Consider the following 26,444-nt stretch of genomic DNA (forward strand, 5'->3'; position numbering starts at 1 on the left):
GTCAGAGCAAACGTATCAACTCTCCTTACTGTGACTCACATTAATAGGAATTGTATCGCCTTGCTTCAGTCAAAGTCAAAAACATAGGCAATGCGGTGACTATCCTTTTCCGAGTTGATACCCTTGCTACCTAAAGAGCCGGACTCAACACCAAAATGTCATGGCCCATCCATTGGACGTAATCGTACCTACTGCTATAGTCTGGCAAGTTCGACACTCCCATGATATGCGGGCGACGCGGGGAATTACTGCGCGGATGTGAAATTGTGCGTGCGGGGAAGTGAGGTGCATCAGTCGTGTGGGTTTTCATTCATCGCTACACGCACCCCGGCCCGCGCGGACCAGCGGGCGTCTTACGAACGAAGTTGCCAAGCTATAAGTCTTTATGGTCTAAGATCCGACATGAGAAATATGTACTGTTATTTATTAGTGACAAGAAATAATTTTCACATTGACACATTGCAAATAGGTTGCATATTACGTACTATGCAAAAGTTATACCTACGATACTATTTATCGTAAAAGTGAAATAGGGGTTGAAAGTAAGTATGGAAAGTCCTTCATATTTTAAGTTATATTGATAAAAATTGTTATGTATACTACAAAAAAGATACCTACTAAAATATAATGTACCTACATAATTCAAGATTATTCAAAATTCTACTCTTAACATCTTCAACCAAGATTAAGATGATAAGAGTACAATGGTGATGAAGATGTTTGCGAGTTGTAAGATGATTAGTAAGGACTATTTATTGTATATTAAACATTCGAAAATATAAATAGAAGGAGGTGAGTTAGGTTCAAAGTTTATTTCGAGTTACCGCGGACGAAGTCGCGGGCGTCCCCTAGTAAAATAATATAATTTATTGATAAAGCACTTGTTAGAACTTATTTTGTCCTCGTTATTAGGTTACGGAAAAACCTATTTATATTCGACATTACCTACCTAACTGAATTCTGAGTCATCACAACTAATGTGATTTATTATCGCTGTGATGGACGTGCCACTTTGAATGGATTCAATGGAATTAAATGTGTTTTAATGGTGCTATATTAATTGGATTTGAGGACAATGATCTGTAAGTCTTTATTTAAATATCTCAGTAAACGTAGATTACTTACTACTTGATAGATTTTACCTACTTGTACTTATAATATGACTTGCTATGAGAAACAATCGTCTTAGGGTGATGTCATTTGAATTAATGACTGAAATAACTTGGTAAACATTTACCTCAGAATGCCAGAAGTCAAAAGGAATATAAAATAAAGTGGGATTTTTTTATAATTATTTTAACATGTGGTACCAAGTGTAACGTTTTAGACGGATGAGTAAAACTTAATGGGTTTGTCTTGTTCAGTTGAAGAGTTTCTAAAGCTACCTTGCGATTCCAACATCAGCCCCTGTAGCCAAGTGGCTCGTCGATTCTTTTTCTACGATCGCTAACGCCATAGAAAAATGTATGGGAATGACATTTGATATCGACAAGTCACGTGATCAAGATCTGACAGGGGCAGATTTGATCGCGTAACCTGTTATGTACATGCTGATTTTTCTGTACTTTCCTCTGGTGCGGTACGAGGTTTTTTGACCTCAAACTAGAACTTTGTGGTGTGGTACGAGGTCCATCAACCTCGTAACCCTTGAAGACGCTAGACATACGAGGTCAATTGACCTAAAGCGGTTTTACGGGTTAAAGTAAATTGGGTATTTTATTTACCTTTATTAGGTTTACCTCTAATGGGGGATCGACCAACACTGCGCTTTCCGGTTTGGTATTGCCAGCATCGACTCTTAGGGTTCATTTAAATTGCAGTAGGCGATGTCTTGGCGACAGTCGACGGCAGTCGACTGCCCTTGACTGCAGTCGACTGTAGTTGTCGGCAACAATTGCCAACTGCCGTTTACACGTGCTGCTCGTGTAAATGTACCCTTAGAACTACGTGCCCCTGCCCTGCCCATTGTCACTTACACTTAATTACTTTACAAGTTGAAGAAAGGAAATAACTAGTACGATTACGTGAGAATAAAGAGAAATTGTTAATTAATCCACTTCACAATTTTCTTCTTAAAAGTTCTCTCTAGCACTAATATCTAGTCTACATAAATCTATTTATACTAATGGTTTATAGAGTATAGTTTGTGAAGTTTTAGGGGGTAGCTAATCTCTCTACTGAACCAATTTTGTAAAATCTTTTACGAAAAGATTATTTGTGAGTGTGATAAGATATACTTATTTTATCCCCTTGTTCCCATGAAAACATGGTATCTAAATTATAAAATAGCACGTTTTTATTTTGTAACTTTTTTCAAGGTATTGCAGTCATCTGTGTTGTGCAAGTAGTAATTTTGCCAATATGCGGATTTCTACACGAGCCGTCCATACTTTCTTTGACACCGCCGACCGGTATGGAACAAAATTCATACTTTGGTTATAGCATGGCATATGAAGATAAAACGTAAGTAATTTAAGTGTAGGTCGTGCCAAGCTTCTAGTCCGAACTCGAGCCATGTACGGAAACACAACCCTGCAGTGTTGCAATATCTGAGCGGACTCGAAATTTGGCTCACGCCGCACAACCTATTCTTACGAGTATAGGTAAGTGCTAAGCACAGGCATTTTAATATTGTAGGAAATAGTAGTCTGAGAGAGATATGACGTCAGGTGGCGCGACTTGTTTCCGTAATGAGTTCCGGGAGTTAGAGAGGGGTAGCGAACAGTTGTCGGGAACGACTTGCGATATAAGGCGCTCGTCGTCCAGTCGACTTCAGTATGCTTGTGGCGTTCGAGCCGTCCACATTTTTTGTTGTGTAATTCTTTATGGGTTACTTGGGATAGGCAGGGAGAGTAACTTGAGTGGAAAAAGGGAGTGTTTGTTAACTGTCAAAGAATCCTTTAACCCTACACACAACGTTCACAAGTGACTCCACTCAAGGTCAATCTCTGCCATTCTAGGGTCATATTATATTGGTTACATTTTGATTTAATTAAGTCCTCCTGACAAATGTTGTGAATCGTAACCTTTGTTCGAAATTGATTTTCTTATATTCGTAATCCACTTGAGTCTGCTCAAAATAACATATTATTATGTTCAGAAAGAATACAATGGTAACTTAAGTTCACTTCTCCTAATAACTATACAAATCAATGCCCACGTGGAATGATGGCAAGAATAGGTACTGGTTGTGTCATCTCTTCGTGTGATATGACCTACCTATAACCGATCTATACTTAGTATAAAATTATCATTGTAACTAACGATAAATTATTATTTATTTCAGGATATTGGTTGGAGCGCCGGCGGCTGATAAATTCGGAAAAGTATTTAAATTCAACCTTGCAAAGGGCACAAAAAGAGATGAAATAATTTCGCCGCTGAAAATGAATGGTTTACATTAAATTTTTATTTTATTATACTAGTTGGTATTTAGGAGGTAAAGTAGTGACAATAAACTAAGGTAGACGATTAGGTCAGGAAAAATTGACGCAAACTATTGGGTTTTTGGTCAATTGGTATCTACTGACTAGTATGTAAGTACAGAATACTTCTTTTGCCCTTCATCTTTCCTTGTAAATAAACTGGTCATATTTGGAGTTTCACTCTACATACTTCAAGCATTCAAGCTTCCTCCTATGAATATGCCGCAGAACCTCTGTTGGCTTCTACATAACACGATTCGAAATGGGCATAAAGATTTTGTCACTAGATTGTGAAATTTTACGTAACATGACCGCCACACCATTTCTATGGGATGAACTGTTATTTTGGCCAGAGTAAAGAAGAACAGTTTCTGCAGATGTCATTATCATCATCATTATCAGCCGATGGACGTCCACTGCAGGACATAGACCTCTGGCATAGCCTTCCAAACACTACGGTCTCGAGCCGCTACAATCCAGCGGCTCCCTGCAACCAGCTTGACGTCCACCTATTGAGGAGTCGATCAATAGGTACTACGCTTTTCGGTGGGGGGTCGACATTCCAGCACCTTGGGACCCAACGTCCAACGGCTCTTCGAACTATATGATATGATACTATTCCTTCCAATTCGCTGAGCTATGTCAGTGATTTTGGTTCTTCTAAGGATCTCCTCATTTCTGATTCGATCACGCAGAGAAACTGCAAGCTCGCACCATAGTGCTGAGTGACTTTGAGCCTTTTTATGAGGCCTATAGATAGCGAACAACTCTCTTATCCGTAAGTCATCAATGGCAACACGCGTGTTCGAATACTTTTGCCTTCAGGCACTGAGGATTTTTTTCTCTTGTCTGATCTGCAAAAAAATTACCCATTAGTAGGTACTAAGCTATATTGCTTTATAGCTGACCCGGGAATTCTTAACACACTCTGACCATCTAAGGTCTGCCGGGGACTGAACATACGGGGGGACTGACGACATTTTATAAATGTCTTCAGCCATAATGATTTTTCCTAGGAACATACGAGTATTATGTATTCCGATGCCTTCCATGTCACTGTTTGTAACCATATAAATGTGGTGTACTGCTCAAACGCCGTACAACATCTGATTATTAACTGTTTCAGCCTCAATAGCCTCCAGTGTTATAATCTATAACCAATAGCGTAGCTGTCCGTCATTGAGGGCAAAAGCTTATTTACTGGTCAGGTCATTGAATCAGCTTTATAAGGAACCCTTTCCCAAGGAGTTCCCATTGCATCCTCCAATACTGCCGGTGTGTGGTCAGTGACTGTGACTGCATATACAGTTAACCATGATATCTCAAGGTTGTACCACCATCCGCCACCTGTGGATCCTGGTAGTAGCTGACGCTACCAAAAATATTAATAAGCTTTACCAATTATGTGTCGCAATCATGATCGATGGTCGCAATGCCAAAAAAATACTTAATTCACCCTAGGAAGAAATAATTAATGCAGATTTAGCAGGAGCAGTGTAAAACAAAATATTCATATTACAGGGAAGTACGTCTTGGCAAAGCACGACTGGTTTGGAGCGACGATCAAAAATTACAAACCCGGCAGTTTTGTGGTGCGTACAGTACATTATAATCTGTACCTATAATAAATCTGTAGAGAGAGGTCAATTCTGTACATGAAATATATTTCCAAAATAATTATCAGGGGGTGATTAGTGAAATTAGTAAGCCAATCTGTCTGTCTCTCCGTCCGTCTGTTCGTTATAGAAACAAAAACTACTCGGCGGATTTTAATGAAACTTGGTACAATTATCCTTCATACTCATGGGCAGGCAGTGATTGGAAATGTTGGGAAAACGGGAGAAGTTACTCCATTTTTTAAGCTTTCGTCGCGTGGTAGGGTAAGGGTAGGGTAGGAGTTATTTAGGGGTAGGGTTGAGTCCCTACTCATCCCCTGTATGGTAGAGTGGGATGGCTACGGACTTCTACACCATGGGGTAGACGAAAAATTTTGTAATACCTTTTTTAATTATCTAAGTAGTTATTTATCAAAATATCACACTAATGAAAAAAATATTTTTTTTTTCCAATATTTTACCTGTACTTTGTTGGCGTGCTTAATGTCATGCAACATGCTTCAGATATTTGCTCTGAGCAAACCACGGACAGACAGAACGGCGAATATGAGTTCCTTGATGATTAAACTTTAAAATGGTGCTGGGTTTGTTTGCAAGGGCAAGAATTTTTGTTTCCCAGATATAACTAGCTCTTTTTCTGATAACTTTCCCTTGTTACAGATATGTGCACCACGGAAAAAACTCCCACATATTCAGGATGGACGTACGTAATTACTGCAACATAATATAATTCATCATCATCATCATCATCATCATCATCATCATCATATCAGCCGATGGACGTCCACTGCAGGACATAGGCCTTTTGTAGGGACTTCCAAACATCACGATACTGAGCCACCTGCATCCAGCGAATCCCAGCGACTCGCTTGATGTCGTCAGTCCACCTGGTGGGGGGTCGGCCAACACTGCGCTTACTAGTACGGGGTCGCCATTCCAGCACTTTGGGACCCCAAGGTCCATCGGCTCTTCGTACTATGTGCCCCGCCCATTGCCACTTCAGCTTCGCAACTCGCTGAGCTGTGTCGGTGACTTTGGTTCTTCTGCGGATCTCCTCATTTCTGATTCGATCACGCAGAGATACTCCTGACATAGCTCGCTCCATCGCCCGCTGTGTGACTCTGAGCCTTCTTATGAGGCCCATAGTTAGCGACCAAGTCTCGGAACCATAGGTCATCACATCACATAATATAATTATTTATACATAATTTGTTTTTGGTACTAACTTTAATTGCACATTACCAATATTGAAATAGTATATACCTACCATCTAGTACTATACAGAGCCGTGATAGACCAGTAGATATGACCTCTGCCTCCGATCTCGGAGGGTGTGGGTTCGAATCCGGTCCGGGGCATGCACCTCTAACTTTTCAGTTGTGTGCATTTTAAGAGTTGAAATATCACGTGTCTCAAACGGTGAAGGAAAACATTGTGAGAAAACCTGCATACCAGAGAATTTTCTTGATTCTCTGCGTGTGTGAAGTCTGCCAATCCAGCGTGGTGGACTACTGGCTTAACCCCTCTTATTCTGAGAGGAGACTCGAGTTCAGCAGTGAGCCGAATATGTATTAGTAGGAGGAAATCTCACCGGTGTGCCTAGCGGCAGTTTGACATTGTGACGATCGCGTAAACGTAAACGCGATCGTCATTCGTCACTGTATGAAAACATTGTAAACCCCCACTAGGCAATCAGATTCCACTGGGGAGGGGATCTAATGATCCGATTTTAATAATTCTTTTGTTATTAGAAAGTCACGTTATATTTGACTGTCGCTATATTTTGTCCCCGTATTCTTACGGGAACGGGAATCACGCGTAAAAGCGCGATGCATTTTAGTATATTATACTGCTATAATTATTATTCACAGAACCCATGGAAATATCACGCGGCGAGTGTTACATACAGTATATAGATAAGTCTAAAGAACCGATTACACTGGCGGACATAGAAGAACAAGAGCGAATAGACAGTAGTTTTAGTGAGTACATAACTGTATTCGTATCTATACTATTACTAGCGGACCCGCTCAAGCTTCGCTTTGACTTATTAATTTATTTATTTGCACTTCTTCCCTACCCCTACCCTACCCTACCTTACCCTACAACTACCTTACCGCTACCCTACCCCTACCCTACGCTAACCTACCCCTACCCTATCCCTATACCATACCCCTACCCTACCACTACCCTACCCTAGGGTTTAGGGGTTTAAAAAATAGATGTTGGCCGATTCTTAGACCTACTGAATATGCACAAAAAATTTCATCAAAATCGGTCAAGCCGTTTCGGAGGAGTATGGCAACGAAAACTGTGACACGAGAATTTTATATATTAGATTATAAAGCTGAAGAGTTGGTTTGTTTGTTTGATTGAACGCGCTAATCTCAGGAACTGGTCCGATTTGTATAATTCTTTCAGCGTTAGATAACCCATTTATCGAGGAAGGCTATAGGCTATATTATCCACATACTCCTACAGGAATGGGAACCACGTGAGTGAAATCGCGCAGCGTCAGCTAGTAGTACATATTATGTGCTCCAGGAGGATTGCGTTTCTGACAGGCGTTTGCGTTTCTTGATCGAATGGGCATTGGAAATGTACATGATCAGTCATAACTAACTTGTCGCCAAGTAATTGGTACTTAAAGCTCACTTTCATTACAACTACGTACAATATAGGTACACTATACGTAAATATACTTGTACGTTTAATGTACGTATACGTACGTACGCGTCACGTTTTCACCTGGCAACATCTGGGGCAGAGGTTCCCTAACTTTCTTTTTTCGTAAATCACTTTCAAAATTTTGCTGTTTTCGGTAGACCATGCTACATTTATTTACCTAAAATCATGTCTTAAGTTCACTACAAACGGACAGACCTGACATTTCAAAAGCGCTTGTAAACTACCGGCTTAGTTTGAAATAAATAATTTTGCATTTTTAAAACTCAACAAATTGATCTAACTATGGAAAACTGCGTTGCGGTTGAATCAACAGCCACCACGAATTAAAAGTTTCGAAAAAAATATATGATTTGTTAATTAATTGATTGTGCAGAATGTGGAAAAAGTTAAGTTGGGCAGTTAAAAAGTGTTCAAATAAGTTCTGGTCAGCTCACAAAACAAATCAATTTATATTTATTTTCTTTCCAAAAATCTCCATTCGGTATTTAACCATCATGAAAATAGATACATTTTCGTGTAATTGTGAACCCCCATTTTTTTCGTCACGCCAACGTAGACTCCTGTCGAGTCTCCCATGGACCCCTGGAAATCAATAATCTGGAGGAGATTCTACTATTATACACTCGTCGACGATCGTTTCGCCTATAACACGTTTATTCGAATTTTGAACTTTATGTTTATACCAACGAACGATGTCACTGTAACTTTACAGAATGCTCGACTTGACAGCGCTGTACAGGGACAAACAACAAACCGTGGTAGCCGTAGACGGTCTTGTGGAGTGTCACGTGTTGTGTAGTGAATACGAGGCTTAAGTAGTTACTAAACTGAGACTTTCTGTTGCAGATTACGGCACCGACTCCTTTGGATGGAGTGTGAACGTCGATGATAACCACTCAGTATGGGTCGCGAGTCCAGGCTTAGCTCCAAGTGAGGCATCACCATTTACTGCTTATGGCCCACTGCATAGCCAGGCGTTCCTCCTTTTATGTGAGACTAGCGGACGCCCGCGACTTCGTCCGCGTGGAATTCAGTTTTTCACAAATCCCGCGGGAACCATGGATTTTTCCGGGATGAAAAGTAGCCTATGTGTTAATCCAGAGTAAAATCTATTTCAAATTTCAGCCAAATCGCTTCAGTAGCTGCAGCGTAAAAGAGGAACAAACATACTTACACACAAACTTTCGCCTTAATAATATTAGTAGGATTAGTAGGATACATATTTTTTTATGCTTTATAAATTAGTCTTTGACTACAATCTCACCTGATTGTAAGTGATTATGCGATCTAAGATGAAAGCGGGCTAACTTGTTAGGAGTATGAAAATCCACACCCATTTCGGTTTCTACACGGCATCGTATCGGAACGCTAAATCCGAACGACTTTGCCAGTAGGGTGGTAACTAGCCACAACCGAAGCCTCCCACCAGCCAGACCTGGACCAATTAAGAAAACTTCAATCAGCCCAGCCGGGGATCGAACCCAGGATCTACGTCTTGTAAATCCCCCGCACATTCTACTGGGCCACGGAGGCCGTCAAAATATATGTGTAGTGTAGACCCACCATGCTGCTCCAATTAGGCACGGCGGGTAATGAATGGGACTCTTTTGTCCCTTAACGTACTCTCCGAGGCTCTGGCGCGTAACGCCACTAATTTCCAAAGTCTTGGCTTTCCTTTTTTACATGCATTTCGATCAAGATGAGTTCATCAAGTTATTTGACTGTTAATCCTGTAATTTTCTCTCATTTATTTATTAGTCCTTTTTTTTAATTTTTAACAATGTCAATTGAAATATAAAATACAATACACTATTAAAAATTTATAAAAAAAAAATCAACCCTCCCCCTGCCCCAAGCAACCGGCGGTCAGGGCTCCAGAGTGAGGAACCTCCTCACAATACTCGCCGTCTCAAGAATCATTTCTGTAGGTATCGGACTCTTGATCCAGCAGTCGAACTTTTCGCTATAAGACCATTGACTGAAACAACTATCGGAACAATAATAGTTGACTCAATATTCCACATGGCGGTAATCTCGTGAGCAAGGTCCAAGTATTTTGATACTTTTTCCTTTTCAGCGTTAACCAGATTATCGTCATGTGGAACGGTGATATCAACAATTATTGCACGGCGCACCGACCGATCAACTAGCACTATATCAGGTCTATTGGCAACAATATACCTGTCAATGATAATCGTTCGGTCCCAGTAGAGCAATGTAATTATTATTATAAGATTATTTAATTGTCCTTTGTTTAATTATCGATTTATCGAATGTAGATCGAGATTACAACAATGTCTGCAAATTATTTGTTTTAGATGTAATTAAGATTTATGACGAAACTACTGGATTACATCGGACAAAGTACCTTACATTCAACACAACATCTATGAATAATTTTGGTAAGTAGATTTATTGCATGATACTTAGCATTTAAGCCTTGAAACTTCACGGTTAAGGGATATTGATTTAGATTTACGGTCATACCTCATTGAACCCACCCAGCGCCAGCTAATCAATACAGCAATAATCTTTTTAACATAAAAATATAACCGACATCAAAGACGTACTTCAGTTATTTTGATTTAAAAAAAAAACTACTAAACCGATTTTCATGAAAATGTTATGAGACTAATCTGGAAGTATAATCTTTCAAACAACAAAAGAACTTTCAAAATTAGTTAAAAATTACGATGTTATGAGATAACAAACATTGAAAAAAAACATACGCGTTGAATTGAGATCCTTTTTTTAATAATAATAATAAAACACTTTATTACACCAAAAACAAAATAACAAAATTTTACAAAAACAAACCAAGTAAAATACAAACAATGGTGTAACGTGTATCCTTCTCCTTTTTTGAAATCAGTTTACAACAATTGGGATGTTGACTGGGTTGAATATTTATTTATATAAGATGTTCGAACATACAACAAAATAAACAATATTATATAATTTCAAATAAACATATACCTATTTCGTTATTTTAGTAGGCTTTGATGTCAGCTATCATCCTCCAAAGTATGTCGAACTATTTACGGGACATCCTGTATGTCACCGTAACATTGTAAATACTGTTAGATTATAATCTAAGTATCTCGCGAGGTTGTAAACTGTCGAAAGATTGTGTACCGCAACACACTGCTTACAATTTAACGTCATAATTATATTCGATAGATTGTAAGGAAGAATGATAACTGAAATCTAACCTAACGTTTCTCAGCCACTCAAGTTCCGGATCTTAGGAGTATGTATCTCCACAATCTTTCGACAGTTCACAATCTCTCGAGATAGATTATAACCTAACGGTATTTGTAATTTTACGGTGTCATATACAGTTTAAAAAAAACTGTCATACTCGTAATCCCTCCTTGCAACAGACCACGTTTCAAAGCCACTACGGTCCAAATTACAAAATTGCCTACAGTAACTTACCTACCTATAGGTAAATTGATACATGTCACAGAACAGAAAAGGCGTTAAAGCTAAGTTACGACTATATCCATGTGTCATGTTTTCGTTGCAGGATACAGCATAATCAATGGCAAAATGTTATCAGACACGGGACATGATTATGCAGTTAGCACCACTTATGGTGATTACGGGGCAGGAAAGGTATCTATTTGATTAACACATTATTTTATCAATTGTAGATTCTATGTAAAGCTGCACAAATGCCCATCTTTATTTTTAAAATTCGTCAATTTTTAAAATAAAGGTACAGTTCCTTAAGACTTTGACTTCACCGGCGAAGTCTTCGATATCTGACGCGACCAGTACTAGGGTTTTTTACTTTAACTCATGATTTCAAGGGCGCCTGGAGTTATACCTAAAACACTCCCTCCAGAACGGTCTTCTAAGCCTAGGTCCGAATGTCAAAGGAGACGCCCATAAACAGTCGTCCCGCCCATCTCTTCTGTCTTCGGGATGCTTCAGGTTCCATTATGCAATGCTTCTGCGCTCGCCCAAAACCCCTGGTGATGCCGCTGAGGTCCCATTATGGGGCCTATGACACTTACACAGTTAAAAATAACAACTTTATCTAAACAGACGTTTGGATGGAGTTCTTGTTTTCCAAAAAACAAAACAAACGTTTTATTTTTTTTATTACGTAATCTTTACTTATAATAAATCTGTAGAGAGGTCAATTCTGCACATGAAATATATTTCCAAAATAACAATCAGGGGTTAGTGATCGATACTGATGCCATAAATGCAATCAGTAAAATTGTTGTCTGTCTGAATGTTCGTTATAGAAACAAAAACTACTCGACCGATTTTAACGAAACTTGGTACAATTATTCTTCATACTCCTGGGCAGGTTATAGTATACTTTTGATTACGCTACGATCAATAGGAGCAGGGCAGTGAAGGGAAATGTTGGGAAAACGGGACAAGTTACCTTGTAGTCCAGAATTGGGATGTCGGTGGTAATGGTGGTAGAAGCCTTCGTGTACAGGTACTTAGTAGACTTAAGACACGTTACCGACATACCTCGTGTATAGAAAAGTGACACAATTATTGTCGACAAATAGCGGGCAGATACCGACATAATTATCTCTGAGCGCGCACGACTACACGAATTTTATTCTTAATAGGTAAAGTAAGTCATTAATTTGCCAATATTCCAGAAATTATAAAGTGTTGAGATTATTTCTGTTCTTCTAGGTGTTTATATTCTCCAAGACATTGATTGATTTACGCTACAGGATATTAATGGAAAGCACACTGTCCGGTGACGACGTATCTGTAGGAGCCATGTATGGCGCTGCGTTATGCAAAGCTAATTTAGGCGATGTGCGCGACTCGTTGTTGGTCGGCGCACCAACATTTGTAGCAGACTTCGAAGGGTTTGACAGAGGCGCTGTCTATTTGTACGTACCGAGTGACAATGGCGACGTGACACAGGTAATATTCTTTTTCTTCGTTAATACATAAGGCGCAAAGCTAATTTAGGGGACGTGTGCTTCTCTTTGTTGGTCGGCGAGCCAACATTTGTGGAAGACTTAAATGGTTATGATAGAGGCGCTGTCTATTTGTGCATGCCGAGTGCACAATGGCAACGTGACCAAGGTAATATTCTTCTTCTTCGTCGATACATACAGCAATGTGTTATGCAAAGCTAATTCAGGGGACGTGCGCTTCTCTTTGTTGGTCGGCGAGCCAACTTTTGTGGCAGACTTCGAAGGTTATGACACAGGCGCTGTCTATTTGTGCGTGCCGAGTCACAATGGCAACGTGACCAATGTAATATTCTTCTTTTCTCATCGTTACATAAGGCGAAATGTTATGTAAAGCTAATTTAGGGGACGTGTGCTTCTCTTTGTTGGTCGGTGCGCAAACATTTGTGGCATACTTAAGTGGTTATGATAAAGGCGCTGCCTATTTGTACGTACCGAGTGACAATGGCGACGTGACAAAGGTAATATTCTTCTTCTTCATCGTTACGTATGACGATGTGAGAAGCATAGCTAATATATGAGATGTGAGTGCCTCTTTGCTGATTGGCACACCAATGTTGGTGGCACACTTCGAAGGCTAGGGTGGGCTATTTGTACCAAGTGAAAATGAGGAAGGCTAAGATACAATGACCTAGTTCTCGATCTAGAGCAAATCGGTTGAATAGTAACTAATAATTACTGTTTCAGAGTTTTACTTTGAAGCGGATTATAAAAGGAGAGAAAGATGCTGGTTACTTTGGCCACGCGATAGCCAACTTAGGAGATATGGATGGCGATATGAAAGACGGTACTGGTATTTTTCACCTATTTTCATTAAGCAGCCTGTACCTTTTGGTGTTATTACTTACACAATTCCCAAAAAAGGTGTAGGGAGGGGGGATAACTGCTGTTATAATTTCAATCAATACATATATAATATTGAAATGTCTGTCTGTGATTTCAAAATAACTGTGTTTTTCAAGTGCTTATAGTTATTCACACGACACCAAAACACAAACAAGCTTACTGTTAGTCTGTCTGTTTGTCCGAGCTAATCTATGGAACAGCTGGACCGATTTTAATGGAACTCACTCAAAAATAGGGGAGGTTATACAACGACATAATATATATGGTACTTTTTATTCCGGAAAATCCGCACAGGCGGAATATATGAAAAACTAAATTTTTTACCCCCGCGAGTGTCCGGTGGTTCAAAATTTTTTGTTGACAGATTTGCGTAATTTTTTTTAAATGTTTATTTCGGTATCCCTTTCAGAAGTGGTGATTAGTGCCCCATTCGAAGACGAAGGCAAGGGCGCCGTGTATATATACTCCGGTGCGGGACTGCTTGAGAACCGCACATGGATGCAGAGGATCCAGAGCGAAGCCAAATCTTTCGGGCTTAGCCTCCTACCCTTGCCTGAATACTCCGACAATGCATTAAATGGTATGATGAATGGTTTGACTGATTTGTATATGAAAATCTTTATTTTGTACAAGAATACTAGGACGTACCTACTTATACTACAGCCATACTCGATGTGCACTGTTTACCAACAAACAAATTTGAAATTAAGGTAGAAAACGCATGTTATTTCTTAACTTTATTATTTTAAGTTATGTATTGTTTGCTTATATATATATATTCTTCGCTACATGCCCCCCCGCCCCGCGCTCAATATTGGGAGTGTTACGAACGAAGTTGCCAGCTAAGCTAATAATAATACTTTATTTCTAGCTTCAATAGGCTCATAATTATGTTAGTAAAAATAGAATGTGTTAGTAACTTATAAACTATAGCAAACTTATTCTATTAAATAAATCGTACTAGTAATATGTGTGATACTGCCGCTCCAATCCATTTGACATGGATAAGCTATATACAGAGAAATCCTGGATCACCATACTTAAAATATGTAGCCGGCGTCATGTTATAAAAAAGATCCTTATGGTTATGTAACATGGTGTTATTTCTAAACGGCACAGTAAGCTCCACCATTACTAAGTATAGGGCATCTATTTTACGTCTGCTGCAACCGCGGAAAGTATAACTCATCTTAGTAGCTTTTTGTTAGTATAAGGACTGCCAGCCTTGGGTGAGTCGTGACAGGGCGCAAGATTTGTAAGCCGGTATTTGTTACAGAGAGCCGTGATAGCCCAGTGGATATGACTTCTGCCTCCGATTCCGGAGGGTGTGGGTTCGAATCGGGTCCGGGACATGTACCTCCAACTTTTCAGTTGTGTGCATTTTAAGGATTTAAATTTCACGTGTCTCAAACGGTGAAGGCAAACATCGTGAGGAAACCGCATACCAGAGATTTTTCTTAATTCTCTGCGTGTGTGAAGTCTGCCAATCCGCATTGGGCCAGCGTGGTGGACTATTGGCCTAACCCTTCTCATTCTGAGAGGAGACTCGAGCTCAGCAGTGAGCCGAATATGGGTTGATAATGATGAATGATGATGATTTGTTACAGGATTATCCGTGGGGGCGCCACTAGGAAATGTTGTTTACGTATTCAAGCCCTTACCATCTATTACTATAACCGTGGATACAATTTTTCCGAATACGAAGGTATTTAATTTTTTTTTCTTGTATCGACCGATTTCTATATTTGATTTTATAGGTAGTCTGTTAGGGCGCCTGGTTGGTTTTAAGCTTCTGGTGCTTTTATAACTGAAATATTTTTATTTATTATTTTGTATTCTTTGTTCATATGGTGTAGGTACCTTCTTTTATTTCATTTATTTGACCGTACTGTTGGTGGTGCTACTCCCAAGGTCACAAGTAATGGGACGAGGTGTTTCCTCTACCACAAAATAATGGTACAACCACTGTCACTTCATAATATTTCATATAACATTTTTCAGACTATCCGGAACGATACATCTCATATAGATTTTGAAATCGTTGTTAATGTCGTTTATCCCAGAGTTGCTAAAGACATCAGTACAAGTAAGTTTTATTTATACTAATATATTGTTTGTTTGTTTGCATTGCCTCTAAAGGTGGGTACAGATTGGTGCAATGCAACATGTAATATAATATTCTGCCTTAGATTGCATGTTCCCTGCTGCCTTGGACGTGTGGCGCGCGCGGTACGCGCATTGACTACGAATCAGTCGGCTCAGTCCTGCGCACACTGCGCGCCCCTTTGTGTTCGTTCCAAAAACCGACAAATCTCGGATCGAACCGCGCACGAGTTGTAACGCTCGGAGCGTGCGCGACCCAGGCGCAGTTCGTGGGCGCGAGGCGTCCAAACCACGAGCATTCGTGATACATTGCAGCAATATGGACGTCAAATTCTTGCATTGCATGTTGCATTACATGTTGCATTGCACCAATCTGTACCCACCTTAAAACTACTGCACCGATTTGAAAGATTTTTACACTGTTGGGAAGCTACACTATAGGCTATATTTTATCCCCGTATTTCTACGGAAACGGGTACTACGCGGGTGAAACCGAGGAGCGTCGGCTTGTTTCAAAATAAAGATTGAAAATAGACACGAAACAAAATGTTCATCAGATTTTTTTAATAGTAAAAAACACAGTTTGTACTTTACATAATACCTATACATAATTTTTATTATTTTATTTTCAGTTCTTGGAGTTCATTTTCAAATAGAGCACCCCGATGTAACACTCGATGCGGAAAAAGATAATATTTTAAATTACAACATAACATTAGATAAGGTCGAAAGACATAATAAAAAATCGAAAATTATGACACCAAGTGTAAGTAATAAAGTATCGTTATTAGAAGACTACAGCTTGCAACAATATTTTACTAAACAACTAAACTTATCGATCAATTTAGGTATGAATGTTCTAGAGAAATCACAAGGGCTTTTGTTAAAGTGTATTTTCCTTTTCCGTATCTTCTAAACATACTATGATCAATATTTCTGTTGGCCCCTCCAACTAGTCGGATAAGGCTGAGTTAGTAGTTTGATAGTAATCCAACGGGCGGGGATCGAATCTCGGCCTTTCCGTGATGATTTAAGGGAGCTTACCAGAACTATTTACAAAACTATCATGATATCTGTCCATCTTTTTTAAAGGGCGTAGATACTGTTACCTCTGTAAGAGGTAAATACGAATTGAGTAAATTAAATGGCCGACAGAGGCCTATAGCCATGTGCGTCGATTCTCTTTCTACAATCGCAAACGCTTTCAAAATTTAAAACTGTATGGGAATGGCACTCGTTATAATCAATGGTCAAGTGATCAAGTTATCGATTGATCGAATGTCATTCCCATACATTTTTTTCGAAGTGTTAACTTTTGTAGAAAGAGAATCAACGTGATACATGGCTACAGGCCAGGGTATGAAATTTCGAAACATTATGGAATGTTTTAGCAGACTCAAAAGTGATTACAAAAATAAGAAAACTAATGTCGAACAAAGGCTATGATTCACAACATTTGTCAGGACAACTTAATTAACAAATCAAACTGTAACCAAAATAAGGCCCCAGAATGACCTTAAATGTAGTCACGCACTTGTGAACGTTGTGTGTAGGGTTAAAGGCGCCTTTGATAGATATCTAACACTCCCTTTTTCCACTCAAGTCACTCTTCCCGCCTATCCCAAGTAACCCATAAAGAATTACACAACAAGAGATGTGGACGGCTCGAATGCCACGAGCACACTTAAGCCGTCCGTATCGCAAGTCGTTGCAACGCGGCGATAACAAATGACATTATGGTAAGGTCTAGCCCGTGAAGATATAGAAGCTTTAAAGTTTAATGGTTAGGTTAGGTGCGAGTAACAAATATTTTTTTAAGGTTTTCTGAATTTTCTTAGGATGGAAACTATGCTGTGCCCATATCATACATCTTGTCTGTGGATTTGGTTGATAAGGATAATACATCGTATGAAGGGAGAGTGATTCGAAGCGAACGAAGCGTTACATCCAAGGCGGGAGAGTTGTGGGTGTCCGAATGCAAAACAGAAGTTTGTCAGCCGAATTTGATTGCAGAGTTTTACACCAAGATCAAGTGAGTTGTAAATAAAAAATAGTTTTAATAAAATTAATATAACTAATAACTTAATAATTATTAGTAATATTACTTTAATAATTAATATGACTAATATTTAGTTGCAAAACTCGGACTGCGTGAAAAATTGAAATTGAAATTGTTTTGGACAATTGGACAATCGAGAAGAACTAATGGTTAAAACACAAAGGACCATGGATCTTGCGTTGCGTGCGCTGTTTATATGTTTAAAGTTACGCAAAAATCGTGTAGGTCTGACAAAATTGTTGCTCTATAAAAGTTGTTAAAATGTATTACGTGTAAGTTTGACTCAATAACATTGTTGAGTAATTTTCCACAGGGTAGTTTTCACAGCATGGAAACCACTTTTATAAAAAGCGGTTTCCATGCCTAAATTACCTTGCCCAAGTTTGTCAACTTGGAGCAAGGTAGTGTTAGTTCGGTTTGTTTACAAGAAGATGGGTCAATCAAGATGACTTTCAGGAACCGTTGGAGAGTGTAACGGAACCTTCACTCCCCTCAACTTTAAGTCGTGATTCATAACATGTTAACATAATAAAGTTTGTCTGATCTTATTGTTCAATAATAATCACCTTAGTCATGGTAAGTCGATAATCTGGTTAAAGCTGAAAAGGAAAAAGTATCAAAATACTTGGACCTTGCTCACGAGATTACCGACATGTGGAATGTTGAGTCAACTATTATTGTTCCGATAGTCGTTTCAGTCAATGGTCTCATAGCAAAAAGCTTCGACCAACATCTCAAGAAGCTTTCGCTTTCGGTTTATTTATAAATAAAAATAAGAGAATGAAAAACTTAGTCATGATAAGCAAAGAGGTCAATTATGCGTAAAGTTTTCTTAATACGTTGTCCTTACTTTTTAAGTGATACATACACAGTGGGTTCTTCTGACAAGGAGTATTTCTCGCTCATCGTCCACAACTCCGGTGAGCCGGCGTACAATTCGTGTGCCTTGGTACGAGTGCAAGGAGTGAAGATAGTACGCGCCCCGTCGTTTTGCGTGCTCGATAGCGATGAGATGCTGTGTAGACCTATGTTCCCGTTGCGTAGTAATAATGACTGGGTAAGATACTTTGTTTGATGTTACGTACGTATAGACTCCCAGCAAGTAAATTGAACCAAAATGGCGGCTACGCAGGTTCATTATGTCATCATCATCACATCAGCCAATGGACATCCACTGCAGGACATAGGCCTTTTGTAGGGACTTCCAAACATCACGATACTGAGCCACCTGCATCCAGCGAATCCCTGCGACTCGCTTGGGGGGTCGGCCAACACTGCGCTTACTAGTGCGGGGTCGCCGGGGTCATTATGGTATTTGACTCATATTGAATTTAATATAAACAATATTAATTTCGCCCTTATTTACTGTATGGTGCTATGTCAAATAGGCTCATAAAGTTTATTGTTTTTAGGCACCACTTTCAAAGCGAGCTATAAAAAGTACATAGGTACGAAAAAAAAATTTGTTCACCTATTTCAGTTCTTTTGATTTTAACACTAAATTACAAAACTGATTTTCGTGAAAATTAAATGGGATCAATCTGGAAGTATACTCTTTCAAACAATAATTTTCAAAATTGGTTAATAAATGACGTAGTTAAGAGGTAACAAACCTTAAAAAAACATACGCATCGAATTGAGAACCACTTCCATTTTCTTGAAATCGGTTACTTAAATCGTTAATTAGAATGAATAATTGAACTAAACAATTAAAAAAAAAAATTGTTTCTTTCTCAATAAAAAAAAAAAAACTAAACGAGAGGTTAAACCTTTTCTGCCTTTCATATTTTCAGAATATCACAAACATCGAGTTGGGAATGGACTCTTTAACCATTAGGAAAAAGGACGTGAACAGTATAACTATCCAGTATGAAATTTACAACAACTGCAGTAATCGAGCTGAAAAAATCACTGCCAACAAATCTTTTGCGTTGCATTATGACTATGGAATACACTTAATAGGGTAATTTATCATTTGTTTGTTTAATAGAGATGTCCCAAAATTGTCCCAATAATATAAACGTGCTAACATTACGTTACAATTTTTATATTGAAAGATAAACTGGGAAAGAGAGTGGTTTTAAAATCATTTTAATTTTTGCCTTCTAGATTGGTATTATGCGACATGTTATGATTGTCAATACGCAATAACCCCGCTATCTAAGATGAAAAATAAAATTTATAATTAATCAAGACATTACCCAAAAGTAAAAGTTTCATTGTGACGCATTACCTTTTTTTCTGGGGCAAACAATGTATCGACAGTGGGACATCTCCAAATTAAAGGATTATAATATTAAATTGACTAACTATTTTTGTCAATGCGAATTTATTCAACGTGTCCAATATGTAGCGGGTAATGTATATTAATTTGTAAATAAATAAAATAAATTTTATTACGGTTACGGTTTTAACCGTGTTTCATAATAAACTAATATGAATGTTTGAGTTTTAACTCACGACTAGTTTCGAACCCACACGGCGCCCTTTGTCATGAGCTGGTTCTCGCAATGCGGCACGATCCAAACTTTCAGTTTCAGTTCAGTCAAACGATCACTTTTGATCGTGCCGCGTTGCAAGAACCAGCTTATGACTAAGGGCCCCGTATGTGTTCGAAACTAGTCGTGCATACTCCGACGTTGTATCACGTGAGTTTTAAAACCGCCCAGATCCGTATATCAAAGTTTTGCATTGTCAGTGCACAAAAATGAGGAAAAATCGATGTTTTATATATTTTTGTAGGAATTCCGCACCGAGTGAACCCATTGAGATAACAAGCAGCGACCTCGAAAACGTCGCACGATTGCAACATCATTACACGGTAAATATAATTCCCGTTTTGATAAAACTTGCGTGACCATTTATGTTTTGTTCAGAGCGAGATTTCTGTTACATTAAGTAAAACGAAATTCTTATTACAAATAAATATATACTTACATAGAAGGTGGATCACAAAGGAAAGTACAGTGAAGGAGAAAAAAAAAAATAAAAACATACCGATCAACTTGAGAACCTCCACCTTTTTGAAGTCGGTTAAAAATAAACAAGTAGAACTAAATTAATTACTAAGTCTCAGTGCAGTATCTTTTGTTAGTTTTTGTATTTGTCGGTTGAATTACTTTTAAAATATCGGGATTTGTATTGGTTTCAGTTAACGGTCTTAGAGCGAAAAACTTCGACAACGCCATAAGCTTTAAGCCATATTCGCTTGGCTGTTGAATCATGGGTCCGATACAGAAGGCAGTTATCCTTCAGACAGCGAATTGCTTTGGCCCTTAATTTCTGTGCAAATTCGTAATAATAAATTGTGTAAAATCTGTTTCATTTTCGATGGTATTTTTAATGGTGTCTGTTTTTTATTTTAAAAATAATTGATTAAATTATAATTCTTTTTTCAGATCATGAACAATGGCAAACTAATCTGGACGCATTTAAAGTGGGATTTATTATTAGAAAACAGAAACTATATACAGTATCCAAAAAATATTATGGTTAGTAATTAGCATAGTAATAGGAGTTACTATGTCCATGAAGTACAATCGATCAAAAATATGCAATTTTTAAGCAATTTTCAAAACTTTGTGCTTTGTTGTGATATGATATTGCAATTAGATATTGTTCACTATTTCACATATATACACTTCAAAATGCTCGGGCATTTAGACAATTTTGTCACAACTGAGAAAATAAAGATTGATATAACAAAATAGATTTTATAGTAATAAGTAAGAGGTTATCTTTATATTTTCAAAGAATTTTACTGGTAATTGCTTGAAAGAAAGAAAAGCTCAAAAAGAATATTTACAGTTCGTTTCGTATAGCATGGTGCAGGTGACATTTCATTTCGCTCTTGATAGTTGGCAGCGTTTCGCGATAATAGTACGTATTATGGACGTCATAAGCCAACTGTCACCGTACCCATGCTATCTTAAAACCACTATAAAAATCCGACCCACGATCGAACTTAGAACCTCTAAATCTAACTGAGTCTATGAACTATGTGTTTACTAACCTAAAATTAATTATTATTCTAATTTTAGATACGAAGAGGCGCAAATTCGACAGAGTGTTATTTCGATGCAAAGAAAGAGACTAAAGACTTTCGTGTACAATGTGATATTGGAGACTTGCTTAAAAACGACATATTAGATGTGTTTATAGATGCTGAGATTTTACCTAATTTGTTAGGTAAGTCTGGTCATTTGGATTGGTATTTAGATACATGATGATTTTATTGAGGAGAAACGATATAGGGATATAGGTAGGGTAGGATTATTTTGTTTATATTCCAATAAGACACTAAAGGTAACAAATAAATAAGAATTTTTTTTTATTCTTAGCTATTTGATAGACAATTATGAAATTAAGTAATTTTTACATCATCGCTTTTTAATGCTCAAAGAGTTTGTTATGTAGGTACTTAATTATCTTTTAATTGCACAAGCAGGACTATGTATTCTCAAACAAAAAAAAATTACACCTACCTACTACTATCTCAATTTGTCTTTTGTATCCCAAATTTCAAAGAATAAATTTATATATAATAATTATTTGATGCAAATTATGTTCTCTAAAAATAATAATGAGGTATAATCCTATAAAAACCAGTTGTCAATCTTTTTACAGATGAGACGAAAGTGATTGTATTTTCACAGTTAACGTTAACTTTATTGGAGGGCGAATCAGTCACTAAAAAGTAAGTAAGCATATGTTTAATTACATACTTTAAATCCGTAATGATTTTGACAGTCTCTGTATGTACTCGTATGTATGTATGTATGACCACGGCTCTTCCTTGACCATTTTTGTATCTATGCATTTCTCTATTTCACTCTGAAATATTTTCTTGTTTCGTTAGACACCTGTTTACGAAGTCGGGTTATACTTCTAAGTCTATATTCATTGAAATATTTGCAAAAAAATATGTTTAGTTTTTAGTATAAATTGTTTATAACTTTTGCAATTTATGTGAGCCGAAATTGTTTTATTTCAAAAGTCATACACTTGCTGTTTCGAATTAATTGACACCTTGTTCATATTTTTTAGTGACTACCTTTAAAAGGTTGGCTTAAAAAGAACTCGTTGATTAGTCTATTCATCATCTATTACACACACTAGTTACACAGGATGAATAGATGGAATAGATTCTATTTCATCTATGCATCCTTTTTACCAGTTTTGCTAAAAGAATTACTCGTAGTTAAAAGCGCAATTCATAACGATTGAATATTGTTGGTACGTCACTAATAAATACGTTAATCATTGATGAACCAATTACTCCTTCTAATATTATAAACTAGTGGACGTCAGCGACTTCGCCCGCGTGGATATCGATGTAAACTTTCAACCCCTATTTCACACCCTTCTATTTATATTTTCGAATATGTTATGTACAGTAAATAGTCCACTTATTAAAAACCATGAACGATTTATGTTAAAAAAACTTAAATCCCTTTTTAACCATTCTGGGGTGGAATTTTGAAATCTTGAATGACATTATTTGTAGTATTTTTTTTGGTAGTAATAAACCAATTTTTACAAATGTAACTTGAAAAATGAAGGACCTTTCATACAAAATTTCAACCCTTGTTTCACCCCTTTCTGATTTTATTTTCGGGACTAAAAGTATCCTTTAACCTTCTACGCATTATGGTCTTATATCATGCCAAGTTTCATTTAAATTCATTCAGTAGGTTTAGCGTTATGCCCGGTCAACATTAAATACAAACAGACAGACCTAAAATCAAAATAATTGTGGCTTGAGTTTCGATTATATAATGCCCTCTAACAAACAAATTCAAAATATCTTCAATGTACAGAGTTAGACCTGGTACAGTTTTATTATAAGTTTAAGAGTAGGTATATATAAATATACATACGAAAATTTGTACGGATATATAGATGGATGTACGAGTATGTAGTTACATTTTGTGAGTAGTGTATTTGTTAGATTTTCACACAAAACTACTTCAATATGTTTGACTGAAATTTGGAATGAAGATAGATTATATCCTAGATTAACAGATTAGCTACTTTTTATTCCGGAAAAATCTATATCTTCCGATCGTAAAACTGAATTTGGTTAGGTTAGGTTAGATAGCAGACAAAATTTCGGGCGTCCTCTAGTACTCAATACTTTGACGGCCGCGTGGCGCAGTGGATAGTGACCCTGCTTTCTGAAAATATTTGTGTGTTGAGCATGGGTGTTTTACAGTGTCTGTGTGTATTTATACATTATATAAGTATTTATATGTAGTATGTAGTTGTATATTAATATTATTATATCAACTATCTTAGCACCCATAACACAAGCAACTCTGTATGCTTACTTTGGGGCTAGATAGTGATGTGTATTGTTTAAGTATATTTATTTATTTATTTAAAAAAAAAATTAGTCTGATCGTGTCCTTTTCTTTTTATTTTCAGTATTACAACGACATTGGTTATTAATAGAAAATCTGTGTCTTCTTGGGTCATCATTATAGCGTTATTATTTGGATTGCTGATCCTACTTCTGATTGGATGCATATTATACAAGGTACTACGTTTTATATATTTATGTGGTTTGGATATTGATGTCCTGCCCATATTCCTCTTTGAGAGTGCCTCGGAGAGTAAGTTAAGCCATCGATTTTTATTAAATTGAGCGGGATCAATTTTTATTCATTCATTAATGTTGGAACAGCGTAGTAGGTCTAAGTTCTATATCCACTACTATATATGGAGAGCGGTCAGCCCTGTCATGGGCCGTTAGTGCGAGTGATGATTATAATATTATACTTAGGGATATCTAAGTAGTGTTTCACAAATATTTTGTCTTTAGATACCTTACATATTGTATGTACAAAATGAGACCTATAATTAACCCCTGTGGAACAACTCTGCTAACTTTAGTGATGGAATATACGCACTTCTTGCCGTTATCCTGCATTATCTCAATGTGCTGCGTTCTATTCATTAAATAACTATCGAACCAATTTACTGTATTGATACCTAATATAAATTAGGAAATTTCAGTTTACTTAACATTTATAATGAGAAATGTTTAAATTATAAATATTTATAATATTTATTTATTTATTTATTTTATTATAAATATTTATAATATTTATAATTTAAATTTGAACCAATCGATTATAAGGTAGCACTAACATTATTTATATTTTTTGTTTATATTTTCAGTACAATTGCTTTGAGAGGAAAGAGAAGAAGAAGTTGGAAGATTTGAAAACACAGAAAGAAGTGAGTACATAGTTTTATCCGCACTACGAGTTACATATGTTTTTTCTGTTGTAATGGTAGTAGTAAAATAATGAAGACTTTTTTTATCCACTGGCAAGTTAGCCTTTGACTGCAATCTTACCTGGGCTTGTAGCCATCTGGCACGTCAATTCTCTTTCTACAGACGCTAACGCTTCGAAAACCAACAGTATACGAATGACAGATCCGATCAACAACTCGATCACGTGATCTGTCGATAGTGAATATCATTCCCATACATTTTGTAATATCCGAAGCGTTTGTAGAAAGAAAATGGACGTGCCACATAGCTACAGGCCCTGATGTTAAGTGACGATGCAGTATGCGATGGGAGCAGACTTACAAGGTTTGTACTCATACCTCTGACAGTTTCTGCATGGCATCCGGAACTGAAACCGGAACGATAAATCGCTTGTACGTCTTTGCCGCCGTAACTAGCCACGGCCGAAGCCTACCATCAGAGGAAACCTGAGACAATTTAGAAGACATAAAATGCTATACCGAACTTGAAATCAAACCAGGACTCTGTTGAGATTACAGCTCTACCCTACTTAGGCCTACGGTCAGAAGAGAAAACAATAGTTTTTTATGTTGTATGGGCCAGCGCTTGCCTGCGATCAAGCCTTGATGGTAAGCCATGACGCAACCTATGGTGGAATGCGATTGCCTGGAAGGTTGTCTATTTACTCTTAACTTGATACCCATATTGTAGGTGGTATGAAAAACGGAAGCTGGATGGACAATCCATAACTTCACAGTGCGAATCATACGATGCCAAAATATGCTTTATACGAGTCCAAGGGAGATCAACTACATATGGATGCAGGTTACAGCGATGCCTGGCAGTTCTATAATGATAAAAAGTTCGAAAACTTCCTGGGCGTATTCTCCGATTATTTCATGTTTTGTAATGATATTTACTGTCATCATCATCCTTCATTCATTAACAACTCATATTCGGCTCACTGTTGAATCTCCTCTTAGATTGAGAGGAGTTAGGCTATGCACTCACGCATGCGGATTTTCAGACTTCACACACGTAAAATTAAGACAATTCTCAGCTATGCAGGTTTCCTCACGATGTTTTTCCTGACATGTCTGTCATAACTGCTTTTAAAATATGTTTTATGGTAATTTCAGAATCGTGAGGGTAACGAACTTGCTGAAGGTGAAGATGTAATCTTAGGGGTAGAGCCTCACATAGGGTCCAATGTAGATCATGGCGGTGACCACAACGAAGACCACAGCGATGCAGAACTAATAAGTCATTGATGTGAAAATGTTAACTAATTTAATGGAGTTTAGTTGTCATAGATCCAAATACGTGTTCATAGATGTTTATTTAAATTATGTTATTAAATATAATTTCTAATGTAGTTGTTTGACTGTGTTGTAATATTATAAAGCTGAAGAGTTTATTTGTTTCATCGAACGCGCTAATCTCAGGAACTACCGGTCCGATTTGAAAAACTCTTTTAGTGTT

General features: G+C 37.5%; 1 protein-coding gene across 1 annotated transcript; it reads left to right on the forward strand.

The window, feature by feature from the left end:
- Positions 1–944: 944 nt before the first annotated feature.
- LOC112043574 (integrin alpha-PS5) lies at positions 945–26,333 on the forward strand. Its single transcript, XM_024079056.2, has 25 exons — positions 945–1,082; positions 2,319–2,463; positions 3,287–3,393; positions 4,947–5,017; positions 5,702–5,744; positions 6,913–7,023; positions 8,576–8,659; positions 10,048–10,131; positions 11,259–11,347; positions 12,401–12,640; positions 13,381–13,480; positions 13,949–14,119; positions 15,147–15,244; positions 15,541–15,625; positions 16,275–16,408; positions 17,481–17,674; positions 18,560–18,758; positions 19,495–19,664; positions 20,444–20,522; positions 21,100–21,192; positions 21,742–21,889; positions 22,328–22,397; positions 24,128–24,239; positions 24,884–24,943; positions 26,102–26,333. The coding sequence occupies exons 1-25, from the start codon at positions 1,076–1,078 to the stop codon at positions 26,231–26,233; spliced, it is 2,826 nt and encodes a 941-aa protein (XP_023934824.1). The 5' UTR covers positions 945–1,075; the 3' UTR covers positions 26,234–26,333.
- Positions 26,334–26,444: the final 111 nt, after the last annotated feature.

Source organism: Bicyclus anynana, chromosome 5, assembly GCF_947172395.1.
Source record: "Bicyclus anynana chromosome 5, ilBicAnyn1.1, whole genome shotgun sequence".
NCBI lineage: Eukaryota > Metazoa > Arthropoda > Insecta > Lepidoptera > Nymphalidae > Bicyclus > Bicyclus anynana.